At 51.0% G+C, this 27,074-nt stretch overlaps 1 protein-coding gene across 2 annotated transcripts in view; it reads left to right on the top strand.

Annotated features, from left to right (window-relative positions):
- LOC142566164 (uncharacterized) overlaps positions 1 to 27,074 on the top strand; it is an 85,724-nt gene that overhangs the window by 38,614 nt on the left and 20,036 nt on the right. For both annotated transcript variants that reach the window (XM_075677010.1, XM_075677008.1), the window contains exon 2: positions 26,935 to 27,024. In XM_075677010.1, coding sequence (XP_075533125.1) covers positions 26,956 to 27,024 — 69 coding nt within the window. In that variant the 5' untranslated portion in view covers positions 26,935 to 26,955. The remainder of the gene's footprint in view (positions 1 to 26,934; positions 27,025 to 27,074) is intronic.

Below are 27,074 nucleotides of genomic sequence, written 5' to 3'. Positions count from 1 at the left end.
AGCACAATTTTGAGGGCTGCGTCCTTGCCATCGTCCGTCGCCGTATAAATGAAGCCATAGGCGGAAAGTTTTCATTTTTACACACACACACACACACACACACACACACACACACACACACACACACACACACACACACACACACACACACACACACACACACACACACACACACACACAAACACACACACACACACACACACACACAAACACACACACACACACACACACAAAGGGTGTCACACTTGGACCAAGATTTTAAAGATACCCAAGAGCTCTAGAGAAATCGTACCGACTGCATAGTAGCCGTAGTAGTATGTACTTACGGCCAGTATTTTTTTCATCGCGAAGTATTAATTACTCTTCATTAGTGAACTTTTTAATAATTGCTTGAATCGCAAACATATCAGTTACAAAGTTGTAGGACACCTCAAATAACCTCCGAATCAAGGATTTGTCTAGTGCTCAGCTTTGCCTCGTTGGTATTTCCGAGAAAAACAAAAGCGCGCGAAACATCCAAAATGCGAAATAGATACGCTCTCGCGCGCCGCTGCTCAAGCGTTCCCAAGCGAATAGCCACGGATACACGGCTTTACTAGCTGCGGCAGCTCGATACAGGGCTTCGCGCTATGTGATGGTTGCGGCATCAAGAGAACACGCCGATGACGCATTGATAAGCGTAGCGGAGCCTTGTACTATGCGGCGATAAGGGAATGCAGTCGTGAGAGCCAGGTATCCTAGCCACTAGACCATGCCGGGCAGCCGTATATCTTTCAATGGTTGCATATATAGGCGCTTGAGTAGCGGCGTGCGAGTGCGTATCTATTTCCTATTTCGCGTAGTTCGCGGGCTTTTCTTTTTTCTTTGAAAGAACAACCAGGACCCCTTCAGCACGAAATAAATTCTGGATTCGGGGGTTACTTAAGGTGCCCCACAACATTGTAATTAATGTTTGCGATTCAAGCAATAATGAAAGAGTTCACTAATTAAAAGCAATTAACTAATTAATACTTCGTGATGAAAAATATACTGCGTGTAAGTACATACGACTGCCGCTACTATGCAGTCGGTACGATTTCTCTAGAGCTCCCAGGTTTTTTAGAAATCTTGATCCAAGTTAACTGGGACACCATATATATATATATATATATATATATATATATATATATATATATATATATATATTTCTTGCACTTGAGCAAACTTCGTGTGACCTCGAAGAATTGTTCACTGAAGTGACCGTCTTATGTGAGATTTTACAAGTCCTCATATAGTAGGAAACAGTTCAATTTCACAGCCTGAGTCCTCTCCCACCACCAAGAATCTGGCGTCTTTCGGTGGTGTAATCTTCCTTCGTGTAATTGTCGTATACTCCGCTATGACTAATACTGTTTCGCCTTTCCGACGAAACCGCAACCTCTCTCTCTCTCTTTTTTCTGTGAGTCCCGAGTATAAGCGCTGCTACGCATGACTGCTGTTGATTCTGATTTCGAGTTAATCCGGCTTGGCCTAATTTCTGTTACTGAGTGAATTATACAGGGTGCCCCAACTATATCATGCTCCAAGACTTCAAAAAAGAGCAGTTGCGTTACTCGAAGAAAACCCAGTGCATATTGTTTCCAGTACAGTGGAGTAGCCGCCAGTCATTCTTTCGTTCCTGAAATTTAATTCGACAATTGCAAATAATGATCTAATTCGAGAAGTACTGTCCTAATTATCAAAGTGTCAATGAGGCATCTGTAGGCACCCCCAGGCACCTCCAAATGACATCTAACTGCTGTGTTTTCAGCGACGTACTAATTGCGTGCACTTTTTTCCGACTGGCAAACAAACCTCACGAAATACGAAAAATACCACGTGACCGCGCAACCACCTGCACTATAAAGCAGCGCCCTCAAATAAGTTTATTCAAAGCAACTGCATTGCCTGTCGCAAAGCCAGAGACAGCGCATCACCTTGATAATGGTACGGAAGGAGAACCAACAGCAGGTTTCGCGGCTTTGCAGTTATTCCTTCCTCTCTACGTCACACTTATTATCAGTCTCTCAAGGCCGACTGATCACATTGACAACAAAAGCCCCTAGGTAAGGCGGCCGAAGCACCGCTTTGACCACGCACGTAACGCGAAAGGCAGTGTAATAGGCATAGCATGCTTCAAAATCACGGCTTTGCTCGCACCGCATCGACAGAGTGCGCGTGCAGCTATATTTCGCAGCAGAAACTTGCTTAGGACCGAAGTCAAATTAAAGTGACGGTTTTAGTTTTCATGAGAGTGTATGCGTGCTGCAAAGACAGGTTCATGGCATAAATTAAAAGCGAGATAAACAGATCGGGAAGCGACCCACGTGTTGAGAAAAGGCAAAACTGATGCATTCAAGAAAGTAAATAGGCACTTTTAAATGAGCGGAATTGGCGATAAGGACGCCTGCCCAAAAAACAAACAAAAAACATCAGATTTCAGTTTGCCCTTATTATTTATGTATTCGTAAGCGCCATTGAAGACCCGCTGCTGCCTCGAGGACGTGTTCGATAGGTCTCCTTCTGCAGCTACGCAGTACTGAGTCCGCTTCATCACATCTTCAGTGGCTTGCTTGATGACCGACGCTCGAATTCTACGGCAGACATCCGTTATCCATGTTGTCTTGAGTTGTCTACAGCTACTCCACTGTACTGGAGTAATCTTTGTACATGATAGTTTATTGGGACATCCTGTATATATTTATGACATCTGCATGCAAGTGACGATGTTTCCATCTCTAATAAATGTTGTAAATTATTAAACAATAAATGGTAAAATAAAAAAAAAACGAGTCGTTAGCTTTGCTTACTGGAAAGAAAAGCGATACTGAGACACCTAAATCACGCACATTTCACACGCTGTTGATGAAAGACTCGACCGAAGGGGCCACTGAAGTCTACTGGTTTTTAAGGCGAAAGCTTTAGGCTCATGGTGAAGTTTGTGTCAGCAGACCTGAGCCCTGGAGTGTCCGCCGAAGCGTCATCACGCCATATGAAGACATATTAAAGACAGATTGAATGAAAAATGATTGATAGTGACAGTTAGCGAATGATAACGTTGTAATAGAGATTGGTAGAGGTTAATAATGACTAGCAATGATACTAATGACTTGTAATGACTACTAATGACTATGAAATGACCAGTATGTCTAGCGACAACTTGTAACGACTACAATTGATTAGAAATGACTAATAATGCTACGTAATCACCAGTAATGACTAATAATGACTGAAATGACTTGTAATGACTACTAATGACCACGAAATGACTAATATGTCTAACGACGAATTGTAACGACTACACTTGATTAGAAATGACTAAAAATGCTTAAGTAATGACCAGTATTGACTAATAATGGCTGAAAGGACTTGTAATGACTACTAATGACTATGATAAGACCAACTTGTCTAACGGCTGCTTGCAATGACCACAATTGATTACAAATGACTAAATATGCGTATTAGTGAGCAGTAATGACTAAAGAAAAAGAGCAAGAGAATAGGCAAAGAGAAAGAGGCGAATGATAAGAGGAGGAAGAGTAGGCTTTCGCCATTCACCTCTTAAGAGAGATTTTGAAAGACCCTGTAATTTTTTTCTGGGTCAAAAAAGCACGCAAAGCATCTTGAAGCGAGGTGAACATACAGCTATATATTCATTCTCTAAGCGTAAGCTATCCATACCTTTAGAAATAATTGTTAATTCGCTACCTCATTCTCTATAAAGATATAGTAAACTTTGTCCTGTGTATATATTTATATATATTGTATTTGTACATGGTGTTTACAGTGGAAACAATGTTGAAGTGAGAAAATAGGTTGATAGGCAGCCGCCGCTGGTTCTTCTAATGCGCTTGTCCTCCTATTGTCAGGATTTGTAGAAATAAAGCAAAGTATGAATTAAAATCCGTGCAGGTCCGCGCCAACAATGACGCAGTAAGCTATTAGCCACAATAAATTTTTAAGTGAGAAGGTCGAGGCAAATCAAAAGAAACCTCAAATGATGTGGGTGAGAAAACTCTCGCAATGAAATGTTAGGGAGGGGGGAGGCTCAACCACCCCCAGAAAACTCCGGAGGGGGCTCGGAGTTTGCACCTAATCTCGCTGCATACTCGCACGACGAGCGGGCTCAAGCGTAGCCACAGCACTGGTATACGCTTACGCACAATCGTACAGCACACCTCTTGAATTTTGCAAAATCGCGAGACTGAGTCAGATATCAGAAGCCTTCTCCGTTTACTATTGATTCTGTACATTACACGGTAACGCTCCTAACGGAGCGTTCTGGCAGTGTTCAGAGGAGGAAAAAAAAAAAGAAAAAAAGAAGGAACTCCGTTGTCGCGTTCTGCGACGTGCTTTCACTCGTGATGTGGTTTCGCGGCTGGAGTTACGTGGTCCTGGGTGCGCATGTATACGTACCACGGTCGGTTTTACATGATTCTGGTTCGCTTCGGCTGCCGGGCATTAAAGGGGACGGGTAATAGCTTCGTCAGAAAGGCGGAAGTTCACGAACTGTCGCACGAACGATTGTGCTTTATGGCTAGAAGATGCAAACGCTCCATTTGGTATGTTGGAATTAAACACTACGAAACAGGGGGATAGTGTGTGTGTGTGTGTGTGTGTGTGTGTGTGTGTGTGTGTGTGTGTGTGTGTGCGTGCGTGCGTGCGTGCGTGCGTGCGTGCGCGTCTGCTGGCGTTCTTCGCGAGTGCAGATGTTCGCTGGGTCGTGGTCTCACGCGGAGTTCGGGCGTTTCTTGTAAGGGCAAAAAGGCCGGTTCAAGTTTCCCTGGAACGCAGCCAAGGGTTCCCGGTCGCTCGAGCGGGGGAGGGCTCGCTGTTGCGCTCTAAACAGGAACAATCCCCGGGGGCTGCCGGGCTGTTTCGCCGGTCGGCGGCTTTTTGCGCCGCCCCGCACGAGAAGCTTCGGGGGGATAATGTGGCCGCCGCTGTTGCGCACAGAGCATGCAGCGGTGCGTCGGTCGCAAAAGTAAGGCCGTGCTGGTGCGACGCGCGGCTGCCGACGAGGCTGTCCCGTGCCAAACGTCTTGGACAAAGCTAGATTTTCTTGAAAATGGTCTTCTGCTTAACCTGTTTTCCTTTTGGTTTCCTGCATAATCGCAGAATCTCCAGGTGCCTTTTTTATTTTTTCATTGCGGGCTTCCGCCTTCCTCTCAACGGTCGGTAGCGGAATATAATTCTGCGGTTTTACGTGCCAGAACCGCGATTTGGTTATGAAGCACGTAGTGGGGAACTCCGGAGTAATTCTGGCCACCAAGGGGATCTTTAACGTACCTTCAATGCACGGGCGTTTGTGCATTTCGTCCCCACCGAAATGCGGCCGGCGCGGATTTGATCCCGCTACCTCGTGCTTAGCAGCGCAGCACCATAGCCGCTAAGCCACCGCGGCGGGTATACCTGCCAGTGGGAGTAGACGGTTGACGCTTAGCGCGACCATCATATTTAAGTCTTATACGGGTGTCACACTGAGCACTTTCGATCGCGATCGAGTCCGTTAGGGATCAAATTTCTCTGTCGCGATTGGCTCCTTTGCGCAAGCTGCGGGAGGGAGTCAATCACGGTCGAGAAATTCGATCCGAATCCGGCTCTATCGCGATCGAAAGTGGCCGTGTGAGATGCAGTGTAAATCATGGCTTTCAGTGGGAGCGTCGGCCTTCCTAGATGACGTCAGAGCTCGCAGGCCTTCTTTCGTTGCCTTGCGGATAGAGGGAGAAATAAGGGCACCGGCCTCATGTGGGCTTGTCTGCGAGTTGCACAGTGTCGAGATCCATTAGTGGCAATACTTTCCAGTGAATGCTCTTGGATGAAGAGAAATAATGGATGAAAAAATCATCATCATCATCATCATCATCATCATCATCATCATCATCATCCTATTTTATGTCCGCTGCAGGACGAAGGCCTCTCCCTGCGACCTCCATGCAATTACCCCTGTCCTGCGCCAACCGATTCCAGCTAGCGCCTGCGAATTTCTTAATTTCATCACCCCACCTAGTCTTCTACCGTCCTCGACTGCGCTTCCCTTTTCTTCGCACCCATTCTGTAATCCTAATGGTCCACCGGATATCTAACCTGCGCATTACATCCATTACCTACCCAGCTCCATTTCTTTCGCTTAATGTCAATTAGCATATCGGCTATCCCTATTTGCTTTCTGATGCACACCGCTCTCTTCCTAGCTCTTTACGTTACGCCTAACATTCTTCGTTCCGTCCTCTGTCTGGTGTCTTCGAAGAGCACGCACCCGCTCTCAGGCTGCACCTTTTCGGCTTCGGTGTGTCGATTCGAAGGCTGCGGTTCCAGCGTCTTCTTTTTCCATGGCGGCATCTGCAGATAACATCTCGGACCTCGCACCCACCGTGCCCAAGCCCTTCCTCCGTTCTCTGGAGCCCTGGTAATCTGCTCAGCCCATCACCGAGCTTAACAGTTGAACGCAGTCCAATAAATACACTGATGGTCAAGTACTTGCATGGGCTTACGTCAATTTTGGAGTGGCTATAGACATTCTACTGCTGAGCACGAAGTCGCGGTGCCGGTTCAGAAAAAAAAAAATTAAATCGCCAGACTTAAACAATAAAGTGTTCTCTCCCTCCCCAGCTGCGCACTCATTTACTATGACAACAATTCCTAGACTACCCCTTCCCCACTTTCTGCAAAACCGCTGCAGTCCTCAGCGTCACTCAGCGTTATACAGACGCCGCAGAAACTGCTCAGCGCGCAAGGTGCGCTCCGTGGTTAGCGCATCCGGCTTCGAACTGCACATTGCCGCATGCAGTGGCGCATCATCATTCGTGACATTGCCCTGCGGCACAGAACGAGACACACAGAGCTAACCCGCTTTGGAGGTTTAAGGATTTAACTGCATGGCTGAAGCAGTAAACAAAACAAAGGCGTGGACATTAGCGCCCATGGTTCAACCTGTGTGTCGCCGTGTAGTGCTTGAGTCGTTCGAATGTTGATTTGTCATTGCTATAGATGTGTAGTGCTCGCTGTGCATGTAAACCGCCCCTTCTTAATCTGTGTTTTCTTCTGTTGTGCATTGTGAAGACATAGCAGACGCCCCTGCGCGCTACGTAATAAAAAGGGGTTGAGGAGCGCGCCCATATATGAGCGGGCGGGGAGCCCGGCCGGACGGTCCCTGCTCTGGGCAATCGTGCTCGTTAGCTGCCGGGGCCGTTCCTCGCGGCGTCTGATCGCGGGCGTATTTCACGGTTTCCTCTCTCGGCGTCGTCACCGGGAGGGACGGCTGTCGACGGCGGGTGCGCTAATCATTAGCCGAAGGCGGAAGCCCGCCGAGAGCGAAGCCGGAACTGGCGCCCAACACGGCCGCGCTGAATCGAGCTTCTGGTGAACAAAGACGCCCTCCGACACTCACGTGCTCCCTGCTCCGTAGCTAGCTGTCGCGCGGCGTAGAAGTGGCGCTCTGTTTGCAAAGTTGAGCGTATGCTATGTACCGTCCTGAACAGCAAACTGCTTCTCGATCAGTAATGCGCTTTGATTGCAAGCTTTCTGAACGAAGGCTCCAGGATAGAATGCCTGCCTTATCGAGACAGGACGGTACAGTTCGATAAGCTCTTGGCAAATAGTAAAAACTCTGTCAGACGCGAAGATGTCCTCGCTTTTCCCATCACATGGGTATCGTCTGACGAAAGAGCAGCCCTAGTCTTGTTTGTTTGATAGAGCTTCACGTCCCAAGATAACGCCGGGGCTATGGGAGACGCCGTAGTGGAGGGCTCAGGATTGTAACGTGCATCCAACGCTTGGTACACAAGACTGTTTTTGCACAGTGCGGCAGCCGCGGCCAGGATTCCAACCCGCGGTTCCGTGCTCTGTAGCAGTATACGCCTTGAGCGTACGTTCGGGCTAGAATCGTTTCTAAAGAAAGGAGTTAGCGCTTTTGTTTCATTCCATCGATATTCCGTCTCCGAATTAATCCTCAAAGTAGTGTGCGTGCAAGCGAATCAATGTTGCTCTCGTCAAATTAGTTTGCCAACATATCGGACATTGGTCACGCCGATCACGGCAGCCTGAATAGCTTTGAGAAGAGATCGGTGCTGCTTTGGTGTATTTTTGCCCATTGCTTGAACCTACACTCTTAGAAAAAAAGGTCGTATTAGCTCATAAGTTTAAATTTGTAAGTCTTTGTCACAATATTCTCTACCTAGATAGTAACATTCATTTAGTAACGGTAGCGGTAGTAACTTCACTAACTAAACGTAGTTACCTTTACTAATCGGGCTCACTTATCAGCTCCAAAACGTAGTAACCACTACTGACACAACTGCACGATAATTACGCGCGACATAGTGGGACTATTAGGTTTGTAAGCGCTACTTGGATTCTCATATTAGGTCGATGCTATTGTAAAAGCAGAAAAAGGTAAAATAAAGAAATGAAAAACGAGAACAGCATTTTTGTCATATTAATTAACCATCAATTATTGGTACCTAGTGGTCACTTTTACCAGATACATCATGATGGCACAGCGACTTCGGGTAATTACACACAGGAATGCATGAACAACAAACGCGAACACACACACAAAACAACGGCAAAGTTAATATGCGACACGTATTTTAAAAACGATTTTAGGAGTATTTATCAGTACTTTATGGGATCACAGTTCGTACCGGTGAGCACCTATGTATTTGGACAAATAATCATGCAGAGTTGTGGACCTAAATTTCTATTGCGTACCGTCTTCACATTAGTGCGCTACGACGTAGCACATAACTGTTAATCGAATACATTGAAAGAAACTATAGTTGCTCTATATCTTGCGCAAGACTGTCACAACACGGCCTTATAGACCACGGCCAAGACGAGGTAGTATACTTTCCTAACTTAAGCTTCCATTCACCTGCATCGATCACTTAGCATATAAATAATAGAAGGTTAGCAACGGATAGTCATAGGTAGTAACTGCCGCGGTTACTCACTTTACACAACTTTTTTTGAAGAATGCATAGTTACGTTAACATACATGGGCGTAGTCACCGCGAAGAACTTGCTTTCGACCGTATCGTATCATGCCACGCCACTGCACGAGCGAGGGTCGCAGGGGAGTGACGACGCCAGCGCTGAAAGGTGAAAGTCGTCGGCGGCGGAATCGAAATCAAGATGGGCTCTTGAAAGGCCGCCGGCTTGCTTATTAGATAATGGCCCTCGGCGGCGAGCGAGCGGCGGCGGCAACAGATGTGCACTGGCGGGTCCGAATCGACGGCCCGATCAGTATGCTAAGTGTATGCAGCAGTGGCCGAGCCACTGTCGCGCGACACAATGGCCCCGCGGACCCGGCCGCGTGGTCACACGCCAAGCCGGCCCTCTTCATTCCCTCGGCGCAACGTCCCTCTTTGCTGGGCGCGCGGGAGAGCCTCTCCGAAAGGCCAGATTATAAAGGTCTGCCCCGGTATGGCTGCAGACACGACTCGCATGGGCGTTGACAGGCAGGGCAAAAGAGCCCGCGGGCTGTGAGCTGCATAGTGAATGCATTGCAGTTTACGAATGCAAACGTAGATAAATCGAATTAGGACTGATGCGCCGTGTACGTGCGTATGACTAGGGGAACGGCAAATGGACTCGGAATTCCGATTTGCGAAGCACGAACACTTTGTCCGCCACCCGCATCTTCCGATGGGGCGTGCAGCTTGACGGGAAAAAAAAAAGCAGCGGGCGGCAAAAGCGCGGCCGGGGGGAAGGACCAATTGGCCGCTCCTTTGTTGCCCCGGTCTTGAAAACAGTCAATCTCAGTAAAAGGTTTCATTTAGTTTCTGCCCGTAGCCACGCGCAAAAAGGGAACGCCGAAAGCTTCGTTCGTTAAAAGAATGAGTTTTTTTCAAGATTGATGAATCGGCTGGGCGCCGTGCCCCCCGGGCGGAGCTCCCTCCATCCTGCGCAAGAAAATAGAGCAAGCGCTCGGCTGCGGTGTTTCTAATGTTGCCCTCTCCTATGTGTGGAGCAGCTAGATCCGCTCTTTTGTGCTTCTGGTCTGAGCATACACAGCAGATCCGCTAAATAAAAAAAGAGGCTGAATATTTCAGCTTCCGTCGTTGGGGTCGGCGAAAAGGCTTTCTTATTGATTCAGCGGGTTATATATCCAGCGGTGATCGATTACTGCGCTCGCATCCACAGTGCAGCCACGAGTCACGGGAGAACTTCGCGCTGGTCAGGCGGCTGCGAATCAATTTGTGCCAGCTGGTTGTTCTTCGCGTTGCCTGAAATCGGCGAATGTCAGACCCAGTTTCTGCGTGTTACTAGCCCAAAGCCAGACGAGGCGTGTGTAGTATGCGCGATCGATTATGGACAAAACGTGGCAAGTCGGAACTCGTACGCGCTGTAAATTATGCGCCTTTGTCGCGAGGTTTGCGGGCCTGTCAGCCAGGTACTTCAGGGGATTCGAACCCTCGCATCGACCGTACACCAAGATGCCGCGCCTGTGTCGTTCTCGTGCGAGGACAACACCTCGCTTATGCTGCAAAGTGCGTTCTGCTATTTTGCCGTGAGCACGGGGCGTTCTTCGCGACTCGTTCAGAGCTGTTTGGTACACGCCGTTGTTGCTTTCTTGCAGGATGAAATAACGTGGCGGGCGGCTGACCCCGATCAGTCTAGCACATTTTGCGAGCACCATTGCTCACCGTGTTCTTTCTTGAAACGCTTCTTTCGTGCCTGTCAGAAATTCATGTAGAACGACCGCAAGTAGCCCTGGTGCGTCAAGCAATCCAACAAAGTGCTCTATTTTGGAGCAGTTTGTGCAAAGCGAAAGGCAGGCCTGTTTATGAACAAAGTACATCGTTTGATCGCTGCTTTCGTCGTTCAAACGCTGCCTCGAGATAAGAGGCCCGATATCAAATAAGAATTCAGACCTTTATATCTAAGCGCGCCATGACGACAGAGATGTTGGGGCATCTTTTAAGCCCATCTGACGTATTCATAGAGTGGCGAGCATTGCCTTGGTTTTGTCTAGTGATTTGTGTGCGTGTGCGTGCGTGCGTGCGTGCAGTTTTGGGGTCTCCGCTGCCGCGTAATCGGTGGCCCGCATCAGCGGAAACGGGAGGGGGGTTCGAATCGCGGAACCGGCTGCCTCCGCTCCCTTCTCGCATGGAGTGGCTGGCCGGAAGTCGGAAACGCCGTATCGCCCGCAAGCTGGAGTGGGACTCTGTCGTCGCTATGGTACCGTCGCCGTGGGTGTCGCCAGAATGGGGAAGGAGGTCGCCGCCATGTGCGGGAGGAACACCGAGCTGCTGCCGTTCGGGACCGTGTGCTTGTCGCGTCGTTCTTCTCTTTCCTGAGTAATGTTGTCGTTATTGGGCTTTTTCTCGCCGTGTGCGACGATCGTTACCTCCTCGATGCCAGGGACGCCGCGTTTTTGTTCCGGAAATTATCCTCCGCGTCTAAAGAAAGGGTCCGGGCTGCAAGCTACTAACTTCCGCTTCAGTAATTGCGCCTTCGCTGGATACATATATATATTTTCTCCTGATGCTGCCTTGTTCGCTTTTAACATCAAGCGTTATGTCTTCCAGCATAGAAGCACGCGTGAGCGCGCCCGTCCATCTTCCTCTTGGGTGACATTCTCGGTGATTGGAAAGAGATTAAGCGCTAGCGGCGTCACCAAGTGATGGATTAATTTAAGGGTCCTGGTGTTCAGAGGTGGGACCTCGCTTGAACATGTTTGCTTATTCTGCCGTGGCTTTCTGGCTCTGTTCAGGCCTTGGCATGGCTGCGCGTGCTCCCGCTAATTGATGCACCTATACACCAGGCGAGCGCGGGGCTGTTGCCGCTTCCCGCGGGAAAGCGCGCGCTCTGGTTCGGCGGCGCTATTTTTCTGCGTATCGCCGTCGGCCGGGGCTGGTCGATGTCGGCGATAATATACAACGGAGAGACGCCCGGGACCAATCAGCGCGCTGCCGCCAAGCGCACTGAGCCCCGAAGCCAAGGGGCCAAAGAAAAGCCCCGAGTGCGGTGAGGTCCCGGCACGCAACCCCGGCTGCGATTGCCGGGTCACAACAGCGGCTCCGTGTTTCCTGCGCAGCCCGCTGAGGCACGGAGCGGTCGCGTCCCTTGTTGACGTAATGAACACCGTGGGACTCAGGCACGATCGAATAGGCGCGTAATGTGTAATCGGTGGTTGGGTTTGTGATACCCGGGTCACGACCTGCATTTCCGGATGCCGGTTGTCCGAGTGACGCAGATAGACACACTTCTTGTCGACAGCGAGCTCAGAGAATGCGGTATTGTCAAAGATGGTTCGTGCAGTTCTTACCCGGATGTTCTTGTATTGCTGCTTTGTTGTTTGTATCCATTTTTGTTTCTCCTACTACGTTGTCTCTGCCGATAAAATCTCGCACTGGGCAACTTGATTGCCTGCCACTAGGGGCACGTATGCTCTACGACGGCCGGAGCCAGTCCGACGCCCCGGGGAAGGGCATCTCTCGAATTTGACAGTGCATGATAGCTGTACTTCATCCAGGGCCGCTATTTTGTAGCGATGCCTTTTCCGATTCTGTGCTTTTTCAGGCTTTTCGCGCTTGGCGAGTGGTCAGAGCGACGGTCTGCCCACATTATCAACGGGATCAGGCGGCTGTGTGCGGTGGATGGTAAGAATAGCACAGAATAAGGCATAAGGCATCGCTACAAAATAGCGGCCCAGGTTTCGTGGCGTGTGTCGCTAGTATCACCATAACGTTTTTGTTGTCCGAAGTCGCCAAGAAAGAAAGCCTTAATTATACCTACCCAGGATTCGATACCGAGTTCGCGAAGTGTGAGCCGTCGTGCCGTTACTGTCGTCGTGCCGTAGCATGCAGTCGTCGTCATACCGTTGGGTGCCAGCCAGAATAGCTGAAGCAGCTGTATGTTTTTGGGTGGCACTAAAGGCTTTTGTTTGAGCGGTCTTCTAACATTTTCCTTCTGGCGCACTCACGGCTGGAGAGAGCGAGAAAAAAAATCAAATTATGGGGTTTTACGTGCCAAAACCACTTTCTGATTATGAGGCACGCCGTAGTGGAGGACTCCGAAAATTTCGACCACCTGGGTTCTTTAACGTGCACCTAAATCTAAGCACACGGGTGTCTTCGCATTTCGCCCCCATCGAAATGCGGCCGCCGTGGCCGGGATTCGATCCCGCGACCGGAGAGAGCGAGAAGGGCGAGGCAGTTGGTTAACCACACAGAACTCAGCCCGGTTGGCTACCCCACACTGCAAAAAAGCAAGACAAGCCCTGACTTTCAAGTGGTATGGTTCATTACTAAGACGTTATATGTCATAAATAACAAAGCGAAATGCTATGTAACAAAAGAAAACACTCGCTGTTAGGCCAAGGACGCATTTCCGTGCTCTCCGAAACCATTTATTAGTCACGTGGTGCAATGATCGGCTTGCTGACGCATTCGCCACCTTCCCACGCCAGCTGCGCAGCATCTATGGTTATGCGTGTGCAGTCGCCCCGGAGTCTTTTAATGAGGCTCGTGCGCTCAAACTACGGTGTGCAGCCGCATGCGCCATTAAAGCGCTGAGAAGTTTTTTTTTTTTTTTTTTTTGCCATTTCGCATACTGCTGCTGTGCTCGCGGAGGCGGTCGTTTAGACACCTCCTTGTCTGACGCAGCTCTTTGTTTTTGTTTGTGCGTTAGCAATGGACCGCGCCAGTCGGAAGTCAGAAGTGCTTGTCCTTGCTACAACAATGACAGAAATGAATGTTTCTGGCATCCAGGTTCCATTTCCCGTTGCCAGGGTCGACATTGTCGCTACTCCCTGCAGCGTCGAAGCGCAGGGTCTCCATTATGGTTGTGCCTGCGACACTCTAAACCTTAGAGGAACGCACATATTTTGTTTCTGAGGCAGGTGTCGACCCGTGCGGCAGAGCCCGTGTGCTGATGTCGCGGAGCAGACCGGACTGAGGAAAAACGTGAATTTTCGTTTTTCTTTTTTTGCCCCCCTTATTCGAAAAGTTGAAGTGAAACATACAGGCAAAGAATGAGAGATACAGAGAGGAGAAAAAAAGAAAAACAAGTGGCGATTGCGCCGACCACGAAGAAAACGCGAGATTCAGACTCTCTCGAGGTTTCAAACCAGCCCCGTTAACCGAGACGACACCCGGCGCCCCTTCGGCGCTCGGCGGGCACCAACCGCGCATACCAACGCGCTCCTCCTTTGTCGGCTAGCATTCCCCTCCTTGGCGCGCGGAAAGTGCGGGGTTTTGAATTAAGGACTGCAGTTGGGGCTAGCTGGAAAAGGTATACAGTCGAAAATCAGCTCTCTGCATAGTTTCACGAAGGTGACGACACGACAGTCCCTCATCATCATCATCATCATCACACACACACACACACACACACACACACACACACACACACACACACACACACACACACACACACACACACACACACACACACACACATATATATATATATATATATATATATATATATATATATATATATATATATATATATATATATATATATATATATATATATATATATATATATATATATATGCTACACTGGAGCGCTTATATAGTACCTGTTTAATGAACGGCGCGGTGACATGATGCAGGAATCTCAAGCACGCGACCCGCGGAACCCTTGTGCAGGCCCGGGCTGCTTTCTCGAGCTTTGAACCCACTCTCTAATTCGAATGAGCTTTGGGTGCACGCATTCTCTAGGAAATGCCACTGCTGCCGCTGGAACCCTGTGCTGTGTATATGTGGCCGGGACCTGACTGAGTATGCGAGGACAAGTATGCGAGAACAATGCATTTTCCGCGCATAAAGGCGCTGTCTGTAACACACATCCTCCTCGGATTTAAATCGTCATTCAATAACCGGTGGCAGGGTGCGAATAATAATAATAATAATAATAATAATAATAATAATAATAATAATAATAATAATAATAATAATAATAATAATTCCTTCATAATATTAAAAATTTGACTATGGGAGTTGCTAAGAATGTCACACGGCTACGCGCGCTGTGATGCAAGCTGCGTCATCGTCAAGGACCTAGGTGTACGTTTTGTGGCCGTAAGAAAAGTTAGTAAACATGTGGAAGAGTCATCTTTGTACAGTACCTTGCGACGATGTTGCGACTTTCTTGGTGGAGCGAGAAGGTTGTTTAGAGAAATTGCAAGACATTGTGGATATAATTTCATGCTGATCTGTGCTGCAAATTTGAGCTCAAGCGCGTTACACCATTTGCACCGGTTAACAAGACGCATGCCAAAGCGAAATGTAAACGCGATTGTACATGTTGATGAATGAGCACGTGTGCTTTTTTTCCCGTTGCTACACTGCTGTTGCACAGCAGTGTATCTCCAACGACAATGGCGAAAGAAACGTGTAAATTTCCAGACGTGTAAATTTGCACTGGTAATTTGCGGGCACACCGTAGCCACGCCACGCACTGGCTTGTAGAGCGAGGCCCTGCAACAGCGGCATTGACCCCCCCCCCCCCCCCTCAGACTTATAGCCCGTACGTTCCTTAGAGCTTCGTACCCCGAAAAAAGAAATAAGGAAACCCATCTCGCCAGGACAGTAAAAGTATCGTATACACTAACAAACTGTTTCACATATGCACTTGCTTGTCTGCGTGCGCTTTTTACATATGCGGTTCGACACTCGAAATGACGCTTTTATTATTATTTGTACCCGCGTTAGCTTTTACGTCCGAAAACAATCGGTCCTGACACACTTGGTGCTACACCCGAATCACATTAAACGTCCGGCCGCTCCGAAGACGGGGGCTGTCTCGTTGGCGGCAACACTCACGGAGCCGAAAATTAATCCGCGCTCATTGGCATTTCAGTGCGGCCCGAGAGATTGGGGAGAGGCCGCCAGCGCCGTGAAAGACGGGCCCACGCGCTGGTCCTCGAGGGAAGGGTCCTCCTCTTCGGCGGCGATCGGAGCCCCGGCGAGCAGCGAGAGTCGCCAGCCCTAGCGTAGCTGTGCGTTCCCTTCGCATGTACCTCGCCAGCGGCAGCGGTTGGCGACGTCGGGACGGCACCTATAAGTGGCGGCCCGGTCCGAGATGCGCGCTATCAGTTTCGCGCGCGCGGCCGATCTTTGCCGGGTTTTGACCCTGGCTGGCGCGAGGACCAGCGCTAAGACACACACAGGCGGCGCCCCTAATGGACGGACGCTCCGATGCCGGCCTCAAGGTTAGAGTGGCCGCCTCCTTGCCGGCCATTTCCGGCGCGCGCCCGGCGATTGTGTCCCCTGCGAATGCGGCGAAGGCCCGGCTGATTGCCCGCCTTGCGCCGCGGCGGCTTTTCTTTTCGCACCGTGACTCGATCGTCCGCGCGCTCCGCCGGACACTCGTCGTCTCGCACTCGGCTGCTTTCTGCTCCGCCGCGCCTCTTGACAGCGCGCGCCGCAGAGCGCAAGTTTTCTTTCCCGGTTTCTTTTTGTTTGTTTCCTGGCGGGCACGGAAACCGCCCCAGCGAATGCGCGTTTCTCGGGAAGGGCAAGAAAAGCGCCACGATATACTATGATACACCTGGCCGCGGTAAAATAACGTGGTGGTGTGTTACTGCTGGCAGAAAGGAAGGGTTGCCTCCTCTGACGGCGCAGCAGAGTGAGCAGGGTCGCGCTTCGTGAGCACCGGACTGCGGTCGCTTTTCTCGCTCCACGGATCTGCTGGAAGTGCGTCGCGTCGCCGGGGTGGCCACAGCAGCTTCCAGTTAAGGCGCGTACTCCACAAAGATGGCGGAAACGGTTTCATACGTCTCCTGCCGTGGTCTTGAAAGTTAACTTTGTTGGTGGGACCGCAGATCCGACGACGACGTCAGAAACGTGTGCCCTGCCCTTCTAATTAAAAAAAGAAAGAAAGGCTGAAAGTTTGAAAGACTGCATCACACACAAATATCTGTTCTAGGTGCCGCATCTGCAGGAGACGAGTTCTCAAAACTGCTCTAGTTTCTTCGTCCAGTTTTCCGTCATCTCGCGCTCGCATATTTATATGTGGAACACAGCCAAATTTACTGAGGAATACAAAAGGAGCCACTTCCTCGATTCCGCATTTCAGTGCAGCCGGGCTTCGCGATCCTTTCTTTGCTCATCGCGGAGGTAACGGAGGCGCGCCACACGCGTGCGCTTTCTTTTCACAGGCTTCGTTCGTGTCGTGTGCTTGGCGTGCGTGCACTCGGGGGACGTATATCGCGATCTGCGTGCTCCACTTTCCAGTCAGCCGCGCGCAGCGTCAATCGCCGCGGCGAATGTTGCCTCTCACAAGAGCGAGGTGTCGGCCGAGCCGCGGAGGTTTGTTGGCGTCGCCCGTCCGGCGCGCATAGCGCTCGACGCGAAAGGAGTGCCAGAGGAGGCGGTGCGCATCGCGCAGGCAGCCTTGTTGTCGGGACGTTGGCGGCGGGAAAGAGCGGCTGGCCGGGTTCGAGGAAGACACCCGCCGCAGCTCAAAGGAGACGCCGTGCATGGGGCGGCCTGTGTGGGTGTGCCGCCATTCCGATGCCACTGTTGCTCGCCGGCGCACAGATTTGTTGTTGTCTCGCACTTAGGAATTCACTTCGGGGGCCTCTGAGAACACGAAGGAGAGGCGGGGTGGGGTGTCTGATTGGTCTGCAGCCGCAGGAGCAGATCATGTTTCACAACACGAGAACAATTATAACATAGACAGCTTGCAAGATTTAACAGTAGAATTGGGTACAAAAAATTCGCTTGTAGATTGTACGAGTATACAATCGATACCCCAGCTATGAGGGGTTGATTGGATTGGCCGTTTTTTTTGTTCTTTTTTTTTTGTTGAACAAATTCTACTTTGTTCTGAGGAGCCCCCTGTCGTGAGTGCGATGAAAAAATAGGAGTGACTCAAACGAACCTAACATTTTCTTTCGCATTGCTTCACTGCTCTTTATCGTCGACATGCGCCTATTGCCCGCACACTGCGAATGCGGAGTCCCTAGCTTCCCATATATTGCTGAGAGCGCCGTAGAGCACGTTGGAACTCTTCGCGACTAGCTCTCTGCTTTTGTACTGCTATGTCTGTGAACCGTGGCTGTGCAGAGTATGGATTTCTCGCCGAACTACGCGGAGAGCGCTTTGTGAGTCCTTTTTGATTGCGCATAAGTTTACGGCACGGTTACTGCGTGCTTCTAAGATATCGGAGTCTAAACAAAGTAGTAGTATAATAATAATAAAGAGAGAGAGAGAGGCCATAAAAAAAGTGAGGAAAAACACCAAGGAACTTGTCTTCATGCAAAGTCTTTCTGTTCCTGCGACTGCTTTCCGTAACTAGAGACGTGTAAATATTCATGACGACCGTGAAACTACGACCAAACAAGCGTTGTCTGTATACTAGCACTGATTATCAAGGTTGGCGTCTTGTCTGTCTGCAGTGCTGCGCTATTTTTGTTTGCCAGCCTGCCAGTCAACCGAGCCCCTTTTCTTGATTTCTTGCAACTTATTTGTGACGAGGTATCTCATGTAGGAAATTCGTACGACTTTCTTAAAGCTGCGTCAAAAACATTCCGGTCGCTTTACGGCCTTCTTTCTGCTGTCACCAAGTTTACTGTGACGCTTGCTTACGCGCTTAATATTTTAACTCTGGAAGTTTTTTTTTCGCTGGACAGCTACACAGAATGTTCCTACAATCCTTATTGTGCACATTTCTGCACATATTGTCCCTATACAGAAAGCAATAATCTGTGTACACGTTATCATATTCAATCAAACTATTAGAGAAGAGAATGCGAGTTCTGAAGAAAAAAAAGCTTTTACCCAAAACACACACGCACTTGTCTTGAGTATGAGTGATTAAATGCATGTGAAAAAAAAAGAAAAGTAAATCTCGAAATGACATCTACGGGCGCGCAACCAGCACGCGACGAAATGAGCTGACGACTGTGGCTCTTTTCCGGCGATAAAAGCAGACTATGAATCGTGGCCTGAACGAACAAGACTTTGGCGATATTGGTGCAGAGCGGTGTGTAAGAGGAGTGTAGCGTTCAAGCAGAGACGTTGGGATTAATGTACCAAAGGGTTCAGCTAAAGGGGTTAACTTACTGTTGATTGATTGATTGATTGATTGATTGATTGATTGATTGATTGATTGATTGATCGATCGATCGTGTTTAACTATGTCAAAGCAACAGAGGAACTACGAGGAGACGTTGCAGCGGATGGCTCCCGATTAATTTTGTCTAACCGGACTTTAACGTCAACACAAAGCTGGGTACACCGAGCGGCCTTCATCGAAGCGCGGCCACCGCAGCCGGGATTCGGCCGTGCGCGCTCGTGCTTAGCAGCAGAACGCCGTAGCTGCTGAGACCAGGAGCCGGAGATGAGGCATCAGTCTCAACGCCTTGCTTCTCTTCCGGAACGCGAAACCACGCAGGCAACATTTTACAGCCTATATGACCGCTTGTGACGAACTGATGAACGCTTCATTGCGTGCGTGTCTGCCCATACTGTGAAGTTCTCATCTTTCGGTTCCTCTTCCCCAGTGCAGGCTAGCCATTAACTAAAGCTAAGCCTTGTTAACTTCCCGGCCTCTCTGTCGCTCTCCACAGCCACTGCACTGTTTCTCCTGCACATGCATAGTGGCAGCGAGTTTTTCTGCTGTAGGCAACAGGCTACGCGATTGGGCGGGATTTTCAGAGAACCAAAACCGCAAACTTCATTAAATTTGGGTCTGCATTATTTAGCTGCGCTTCGAGAAATGAGGCGAGCTCGACGACCTCACGCGAGCGGAGAATCGGTGACGTGCCCTTCACCCCGATGATTGACTCCTAGCCATCGGCGCGTGCGTCCGCGACATGAGCGCTCATTCGATTCGAGCGCGCGTCAGCTCAGCACTGGAGGGAATTCGAGCAGGTCGCGACGACGAGTCAATTGAACGGAAGCCTGAATGGAGGACGTCCGCGCGCCTACGACGCCGTCGGGCTGGCAAAGTGCACTGGCGGCACTGCTGCTACTGTGGGCAGCTGGGTCCGCATCAGCTGCAGCGCAAACAGGATGCATGGGCTCGCGAACGTACGCTTTTCTGTCGAAAATACGTGGGCCACTGCGCGCGTGTCCAGCTGACTTGCTGATGGCGTGGGGTCCTGCTGCGGCTCAGTTCTCCGAAGCCATAAGCGCCGACCACATGGACTGCTTCGCCGTTCGTTGTGCCAGCGCCACCCTCTGGTATCTGGAACGAGGCAGCTTAGAATGCTTGATTACAAAGAAGGCGCCAAATAAAACAACAGACGAAGGAAGGAGACACGAGACACGTAGGCGCACTAACAACTCACTAACTGTTGTTTTAACGCACTAACTGTTGTTTTATTTGGCGTCTTCGTTGTAATCATGCATAACCAACTCGCCCACCAACACGTGCTTAGAATGCTTGTTTGTTTACGTTCTCCTGCCGAAATCTGTTCGTCGGGGTTTTATGTCAACGCCGGAAAATCGTGCCGCGAGAACGTCGATACAGGTTAAAACAAATTAAATTCTGGGGTTTTACGTGCCGAAACCACTTTCTGATTATGAGGCACGCCGTAGTGGGGGACGGAAATTTAGACCACCTGGGGTTCTCTAAGCAGGAGACACACGGTACGATTTGGCGTCCGACACGACGTGCGGCGCTGCATGCTCCGGCATGCGACGATTCGGGATGCACGCGCTGCAGCGCCCCAGCTTGCACGCTCAGAAGGCCACATCCACGTCGAGAAACACAGTATGAACAACTCTGCACAACACTGCTTCGCTTTACGCGAACACTGTCAATAAAGTTACACCCCTGCGAGTGACAGCACACTTCACGACGGCGCGTTGTCCACTGATGGCTCCGCTGACAGCCAGCGATAGAGGGCTGGTTGGCCTAGCTAGGCGGACACCGTGACCGACGGCGCTTGCGATGCAGCCCGAGCTCGTCGAAGAGCGCTTATTTTTGCCAAACGATTGACACTGTGCACTTAGGTCGCCCGTAATTAAACACAGTTGGTTTGCTCGCCGCAGTCGTTGCGAAGGGCAAACGTACAAGCGAAGCGAGCAGACGGTCGGTGCGTGCTGTCGGCCTGCGAAATGCCCTTTGCAGAACAGGCACACGTTCGAGATAATTTTACGTAACTGTTAACTATTTTGTGTGGGAAACAAACTGCAGCCAGCGAGGAAAAAAAAGAAAAGATACCGCGAGAAACCTAGAGAAACCAAAGAGAAACCGGCCCGCCGGCGCCGCCTCTGTGGAAGGAACGTCAGAGAACGTCACATACCAGCCGCGCTGTCATTGGCTGCGGCCAAACGACGGTGCCGTTGCCGGACGCGTCGGACGACGAAAATCCTCTCGCATGGGCTGCAGAATAAGCGTACTTTCTCTCACCCACGCCATGAAGAAGATGAAAATCTGCCCCATTTGTCGCAGGCCGCGCGTCCGATCCGGTGCTTCGCCACGGCAAAACAGCTCGATTCCGGCTGCCGTTCCCGCGAGTCGGACGCCGGATTAACGTGAACCTTGCGCTTTAACGTGCACCTAAATCTAAGTACACGGGTGTTTTCGCATTTCTCCCCCATCGAAATGCGGCCGCTGTTGCCGGGATTCGATCCCGCGACCTCGTGCTTCGGGGCGGGTTGGGTCAATTTGCCTTCGAGGGGTGGATTCATTCGTTCGACCTGATCCAGCCCAACATCCGGCTCGACCCGTCAACGGTCAGTTCGTGTGAACGAATCTCGTGTGCATGGTTCACGTGGTGCCGTTGGCGTCGGACACTGGAAAGCGTTGGGTGAGATGGTGCAGTAAACAATGCCAATTGATGACCGTGTTTGTGGCGGTGATGGACTAAGTGAAGGCAGCATCGGAAAGTTAGATACTGAGAAGCGATTCATCAGCTGAATAACGACGCCGAAATACGTGACACCATATTGTTGTGTGAAGTGCTCCGTCTGATTGCGAGCAGGGCCCCCCTTTTTACACTCAATCCCCGAGGAGTTGTCAGGACGATTGCGCTCTTTTCAATACACGATCTCTCATTAACTTGGTCACAACTATTCCGAAGCGGCACGAGCCGCGCGAGTCTCATTGTGGACGCGCTAGAAGTGGCGTTTGTAACCATGACCAAGACTGCCACCGCAAGCGTTTCACCTGCGGCGTCGAAGATTACTGTCGGTTTCGGAAGGAGAGCGGAAGTGCGTCGTAGACATTGCGCCGACATTATGGTGCTTTTAAGAAATCCGCGCTAGTTCGCTTTCGCGAAGCACCGTTAGGCTCTTTACTCTATATATTTTGGCTTTTCTGTTGACGCCCGCGTTTTTCTGTGCATCGGCGTCAAACCCCGCGCACGCTGTTGTTCACGGCACTCTTCGCGCGCAGTAGAGGTCATAATTGACCTTGCAAATGGGCAGGTTTCGTCTGTAAGTGAACCTGCTGGCGCCGAGGGCCTCTTGTGGACACAGGAAAACATTAAATATTTCAGCGAAACGCATCGAGAAAACCGAGAAAAGGAAAGCTGCTTGCAGAAATTTCGTTTTCCTACTTTTGAATCGTTATAAAAGGAGCGGAAGGAACAAGTGAAAGTGACTTTAGAGGCACTGCGCCGCATGGTACAGTAATGAATAAGAAAAGGAAACTGAGTGTATGCCGGCCGCGAAGAGAAACGAAGGAACTTGAGAAAGCTACAAGGGCTTGGGGCGCTCGCTCGCGAAATGAACAGAGAACAGCGTGGACTTGGCGTGTGTACAAGTCTCTCGGGAACCGGCTGGTTCCGGTGGATGTGCTCGGCGGTGCTTCTCGCCGAGTGGCAAGTCAGGTCGTTGCATCTCCCCTCGCGCGCGAAACCACTCCCCGCGGAGCTGACTGTCGTCGTCCCTTCCTGCACTCCACCGGCTTCGTTTCTCGGGGGCACTGCGCGTGAGTGTGTCGCTGAAATGGCATCTCGGCGACCAACTGCAGAGATAGCATGCGACGACGCGACACCCTGTACACCCGGTCCGTTTCACCGCAGCCACTACAGAAAGACGGAAATAAAGGAAGGGAGAGAGGATCGCCTTAATGAGCGACACAGCGCTACGAGGTGCATGTAGATTGCGGAACGACTTTATTAAGTATACATCGGTAGGCGCCATAGTAAAACTTAGCGCGCTTTTTGGGTCAGTTGCAACGTTTGTAGCCAAAACAGTGCATTGACGCACCTTCCAGCTACGCCGACATGACCAGCAGTCTCACGGCATGCACTCACAAAACCTCTCCTACATATGAGCCGCCCGCATCTGCATGGCCATCACCGCTCGCCAATCATTATCGTGAGTGGAGAGCGCCCGAAGACCGCCCAATGAGAAAGCGCTCGTAAAACTACTGTGGATACGGTCCAACCCACGCAAAGAACATTCATAGGACCGAAGTCGTTACAATCATAGATGGGTTCTAACGAAGAAAGAAAATATCAAGGAGAAATAGGCAAAATGATAGTCTGCAACAGATGTAGTATAACCTGAAGTCAAGCGGGCTAGGTGGCTGTGAATGTTGTCGCCCCGCTTCAAAAAGTATGACAATAAATACCATCATTATCACCGGAAGAAGGACCATTCTGTTCAAGGGCGGGGCGATCGGCTGACGTTTTGGTAACACAGGAAGAGTAAGGGTGGCTGAATACTCAACGTACCACAGGGTCTATGTGTGTGATACTTCAGTTATAAACGAAAACGTAGTTTGGTCAACTTTAAGCACTTCCATTGTGCTTGTCATACTAAGCAGAGGACAACACGACTCTCTCTCCGTTTTCCTTCTTTCTAAGCAGAAATAGCACCCAACGCAGATCCAAGTGCGTAAGGAAGGGCTGTACTTCAGCACCACCAAGAATGGCCAGCGCGTTCGTGACACACGTGGCACCTACGTATGGTCGCAGCTGCTTTCGGTACTAGAAGGAAGAGTTGAGAGCATGGGGGAGTGAACAGTTGTGAGCTTCCCTTTTCAGTAAATCTCACTCAAGCGTGAGAGTAAATATGCTTTAATTCATGCAGCGCAAATATAAGAGGCATTTTTGAAATCGTGGTCGTTCCTTTCGGATGTCGCTTGCATAGATTAGAGAAGAGGGGCTACGGCTTTGTACCCGCGTCGCGATGGAACGAGCGGCCATCTCGCTCTATCCTTTAAATTCTTTTAATCGTAATTCGTTACCTATATCCAGGCTTGTCCAGGTGTAGACCACCAAGAGAGATAAGATAAAAAAAAGCGTTCTTAGTTTATTGTCGGCATAGGAACAGGCCTGGGAGTAGCGTGGGACAAGTATTGACGAGTGCGGCGGAATACGTCGTGGTGCCGCACGGTTTCCCGTCTCCTTGCCACCCTTGTAGTCTTCAAATGCGACCACAGCAGCTGGGAAGGATCGACCACACGACCTTGTGGGGCCACACGACTACGGGCGCTTGCGAGTGCAGGCGAGGAAGCGGTGCCGCGGAGTGCCTTTCCCCTCGCTGATGGAGATTTCCTGTGGTGGAACAGAAGGGGGCGCAGAGCAGCCAACGTGTCTCGTCCCACTCTGCCAGTGCTCGCGAGTGCGAGCTTCTTGCTGCATACTTCTTGAGGCTTCGCGAAGCCAGGAGTCCGTCGTTTCGGACGCAGTCTGTGTAGTCCAACTGGGCGATTGGTTGTTGCGCTGCAGAAACGAGTTGGAACAAGCACCGTGGTCGAGAGATTCGTTTTAATTTTGCCCGGCTCTAGTTCTTCAGCGCGCATTGAAATCTTTGCACATGGGCGTTTTAGCATTAGACATCCACTGAAATGCGCATGCCGAGGTCGAGAACCCGTTCCACCGGCGAGCGTCGGCGTCGTACTGCGGCGTCCTCGTAACCGTGCGAACGAGCACAGCGAAGGATGAGAGCCAACGCGGAGCGCGGATGAAAGACGGCGATAGCGAAGAGAGCGCGAGGAGGAACGCGGAGGAGGAGGGTGCAGCGGAATCATGAGGCGGAAAGCGGAGGAGCAGGGTATGGCTAAAGTGTACTGTAGGTATGGCGAAAACGCAGGAAGAAAAGCGTAGTGCCGCGCAAGACGGGCTTTGCGGCAACGATGGCTACGAGATGGCGCCAAAGTAGCGTGCGTCGTCTGTTTACCGATGGCATACGGCGAGCGCGTCCACTAATACCATATATGGAAATAGAGCGCTGCATGACCGTAGGTCTGTCTACTCTGCTGGCGGCTGTTGTGAAGCGCGCCCACGCGTCATCGACGCGCTGCCTCTCGAGATCTCCCGATTAGCGAGGCAGTCGCGTCACACTTTGCTCCGTTTACAACGTGCCACACGAGACAGATTGTGCGCGCCAGCCAATATATCGCGAAATGAAAACGCGTATATAACTGCGCTGAAATTTCGCATTAGGGAGTGTCGTAATTGTCGATGAATTTCTTTCCGTTCAAATATTGCCCCTGTTTGCGACATTTCCTTTTAGTGTTGCTAGCCCTGCCACATTTGTTAAGTGATGTTTCTACAGCAGCAGGCAGTGTGTTATGCGGATTCCCGACTTGAATTATCATTTAAATTTGGGTCGACTGTGAAACTTAATTTACACAATTATTTGCTCACGCTCTACCTTTTCCCGTCGCACGAAGCAGCTGGCCTCAATGGCTTCATTTTCGATTTGGTCTCTTTTTTTTTCTTTCTGCACCGTATATCTGCCGCGTCTTCTATTCCGCGATCCTCGCCTATCTGATCCCGCCGTTCGTGCATCCTCGATATGCGCTTGGCTCTCCGGCGCCGTCTTTTTTACCCGCTTTACGTCGGGCCAAGTGAGTGGCGTCAATGCGCTTGTGGCGTCATATGCCCCACTAATGTGCCCGAGGTCAACCAGACGACGGCCCGGTGACGTGCATCTGCAACCGCTCTCGATCATTTGGCCGCTCACACTGCACGCGTGCATCCGAGTGGGCGATGAAGAAAGCCAGGGGCAGTGCGTACTGCCTCCGACACGCAGCAGCAGCGAGTACTTGCGATTGCACCGAGGCATATTCGCAACGAGCGCGATGAAATCTGGAGGTCGGGCGAACGCTGATCTGGCGAGCCTCTCCGTGATTTGCATGGCCTCCGTAGACGCGCGGGCAAGGCGACGCCCGCCAACCGAGGGGCCGCCATTGTTGCCGCGCAGCTTTCTGCTAGTGGAAGCCAGGCGTGGCTCCCCGCTACTGCCGTCGAGTTCGTCAGTCTGACAAAATGGCGGGGGCGGTCTGGTCACGCTTGTGCCAGCAGTGTGATTCGGCCGAGACCTCCATTTATTTGCACTGATGCCCCCGGCGACTGCACTCGAGTTAGAAGAGGGGTCTGTTCTGTGGTGTCCCAGTATGATTAAAGTTGGTCACACGACGACGCTCCGGACGCACGTGCTGTACGAGCGGGATGCCCATTGTTTAACGCCGAGAGCTGGGTGCGACAAGATCCTGTCGCGCTTTTCCCGATTCACGGACAGCTTCGCGCTGCCACTGCCGAGGACCCGCGCGTCGCCGATGCGCGTTTTCGAAGCGATTCTCGGCAGCCAGTCATTAGACGCCGCGCGGGGATGACCGCACGCGCAGGTGCCGCGCCCGACCCAGTCAGCAAAAGCAACCGCGGAACTGGTCGGGATTTCTCCTTCGCCGGAGGGACAACCCGGGGCGGTTACTGTTGTCGGCCGCCGCCAGACTAGGAAGTGGCCGCCGCACATGACGAGCAGTGCCAGCGGGAAGGGGGGTGAAGCGCCGGGCAGGAGTTTCCGGCGGGTAGCAGCTGCCCTTTGGCCTTGGAGCGACGTCTGCCGGAGAACTCGAAGAACGAGTTTGGCGGCGGCGAAAGTGCAGCAGCTAGGAAAATATGGGGCGCGTCTGGCAGCGACATGCCGTCTCCGCGGCCCGCTTTGTTGTTGCGATCGAGCCGCCGCAGCGAGCCGCTGCTACACACCATGTGGCTCCGAGCACCGCTGCCGACTGTGGTGATGACCCCTTGCTCCATTCCAGGGCACCCCCTTCTCGTGGTCCATGGACACTGACGACATGACGGCCTCGCCGCCTCGCCTACCTCCCGTCAGCGGAGTGCTGGTCACCACAGTGAGTACACTTCCAGTCCGACTGTTGTCGCATGCAGTGCTGCGCAGAGT

The sequence above is a fragment of the Dermacentor variabilis genome, unplaced genomic scaffold (genome assembly GCF_050947875.1).
Source record: "Dermacentor variabilis isolate Ectoservices unplaced genomic scaffold, ASM5094787v1 scaffold_12, whole genome shotgun sequence".
Classification (NCBI taxonomy): domain Eukaryota; kingdom Metazoa; phylum Arthropoda; class Arachnida; order Ixodida; family Ixodidae; genus Dermacentor; species Dermacentor variabilis.
The sequence above is the reverse complement of the archived record's forward strand: the minus strand, read 5'-3'. Positions and strand labels throughout refer to the sequence as shown.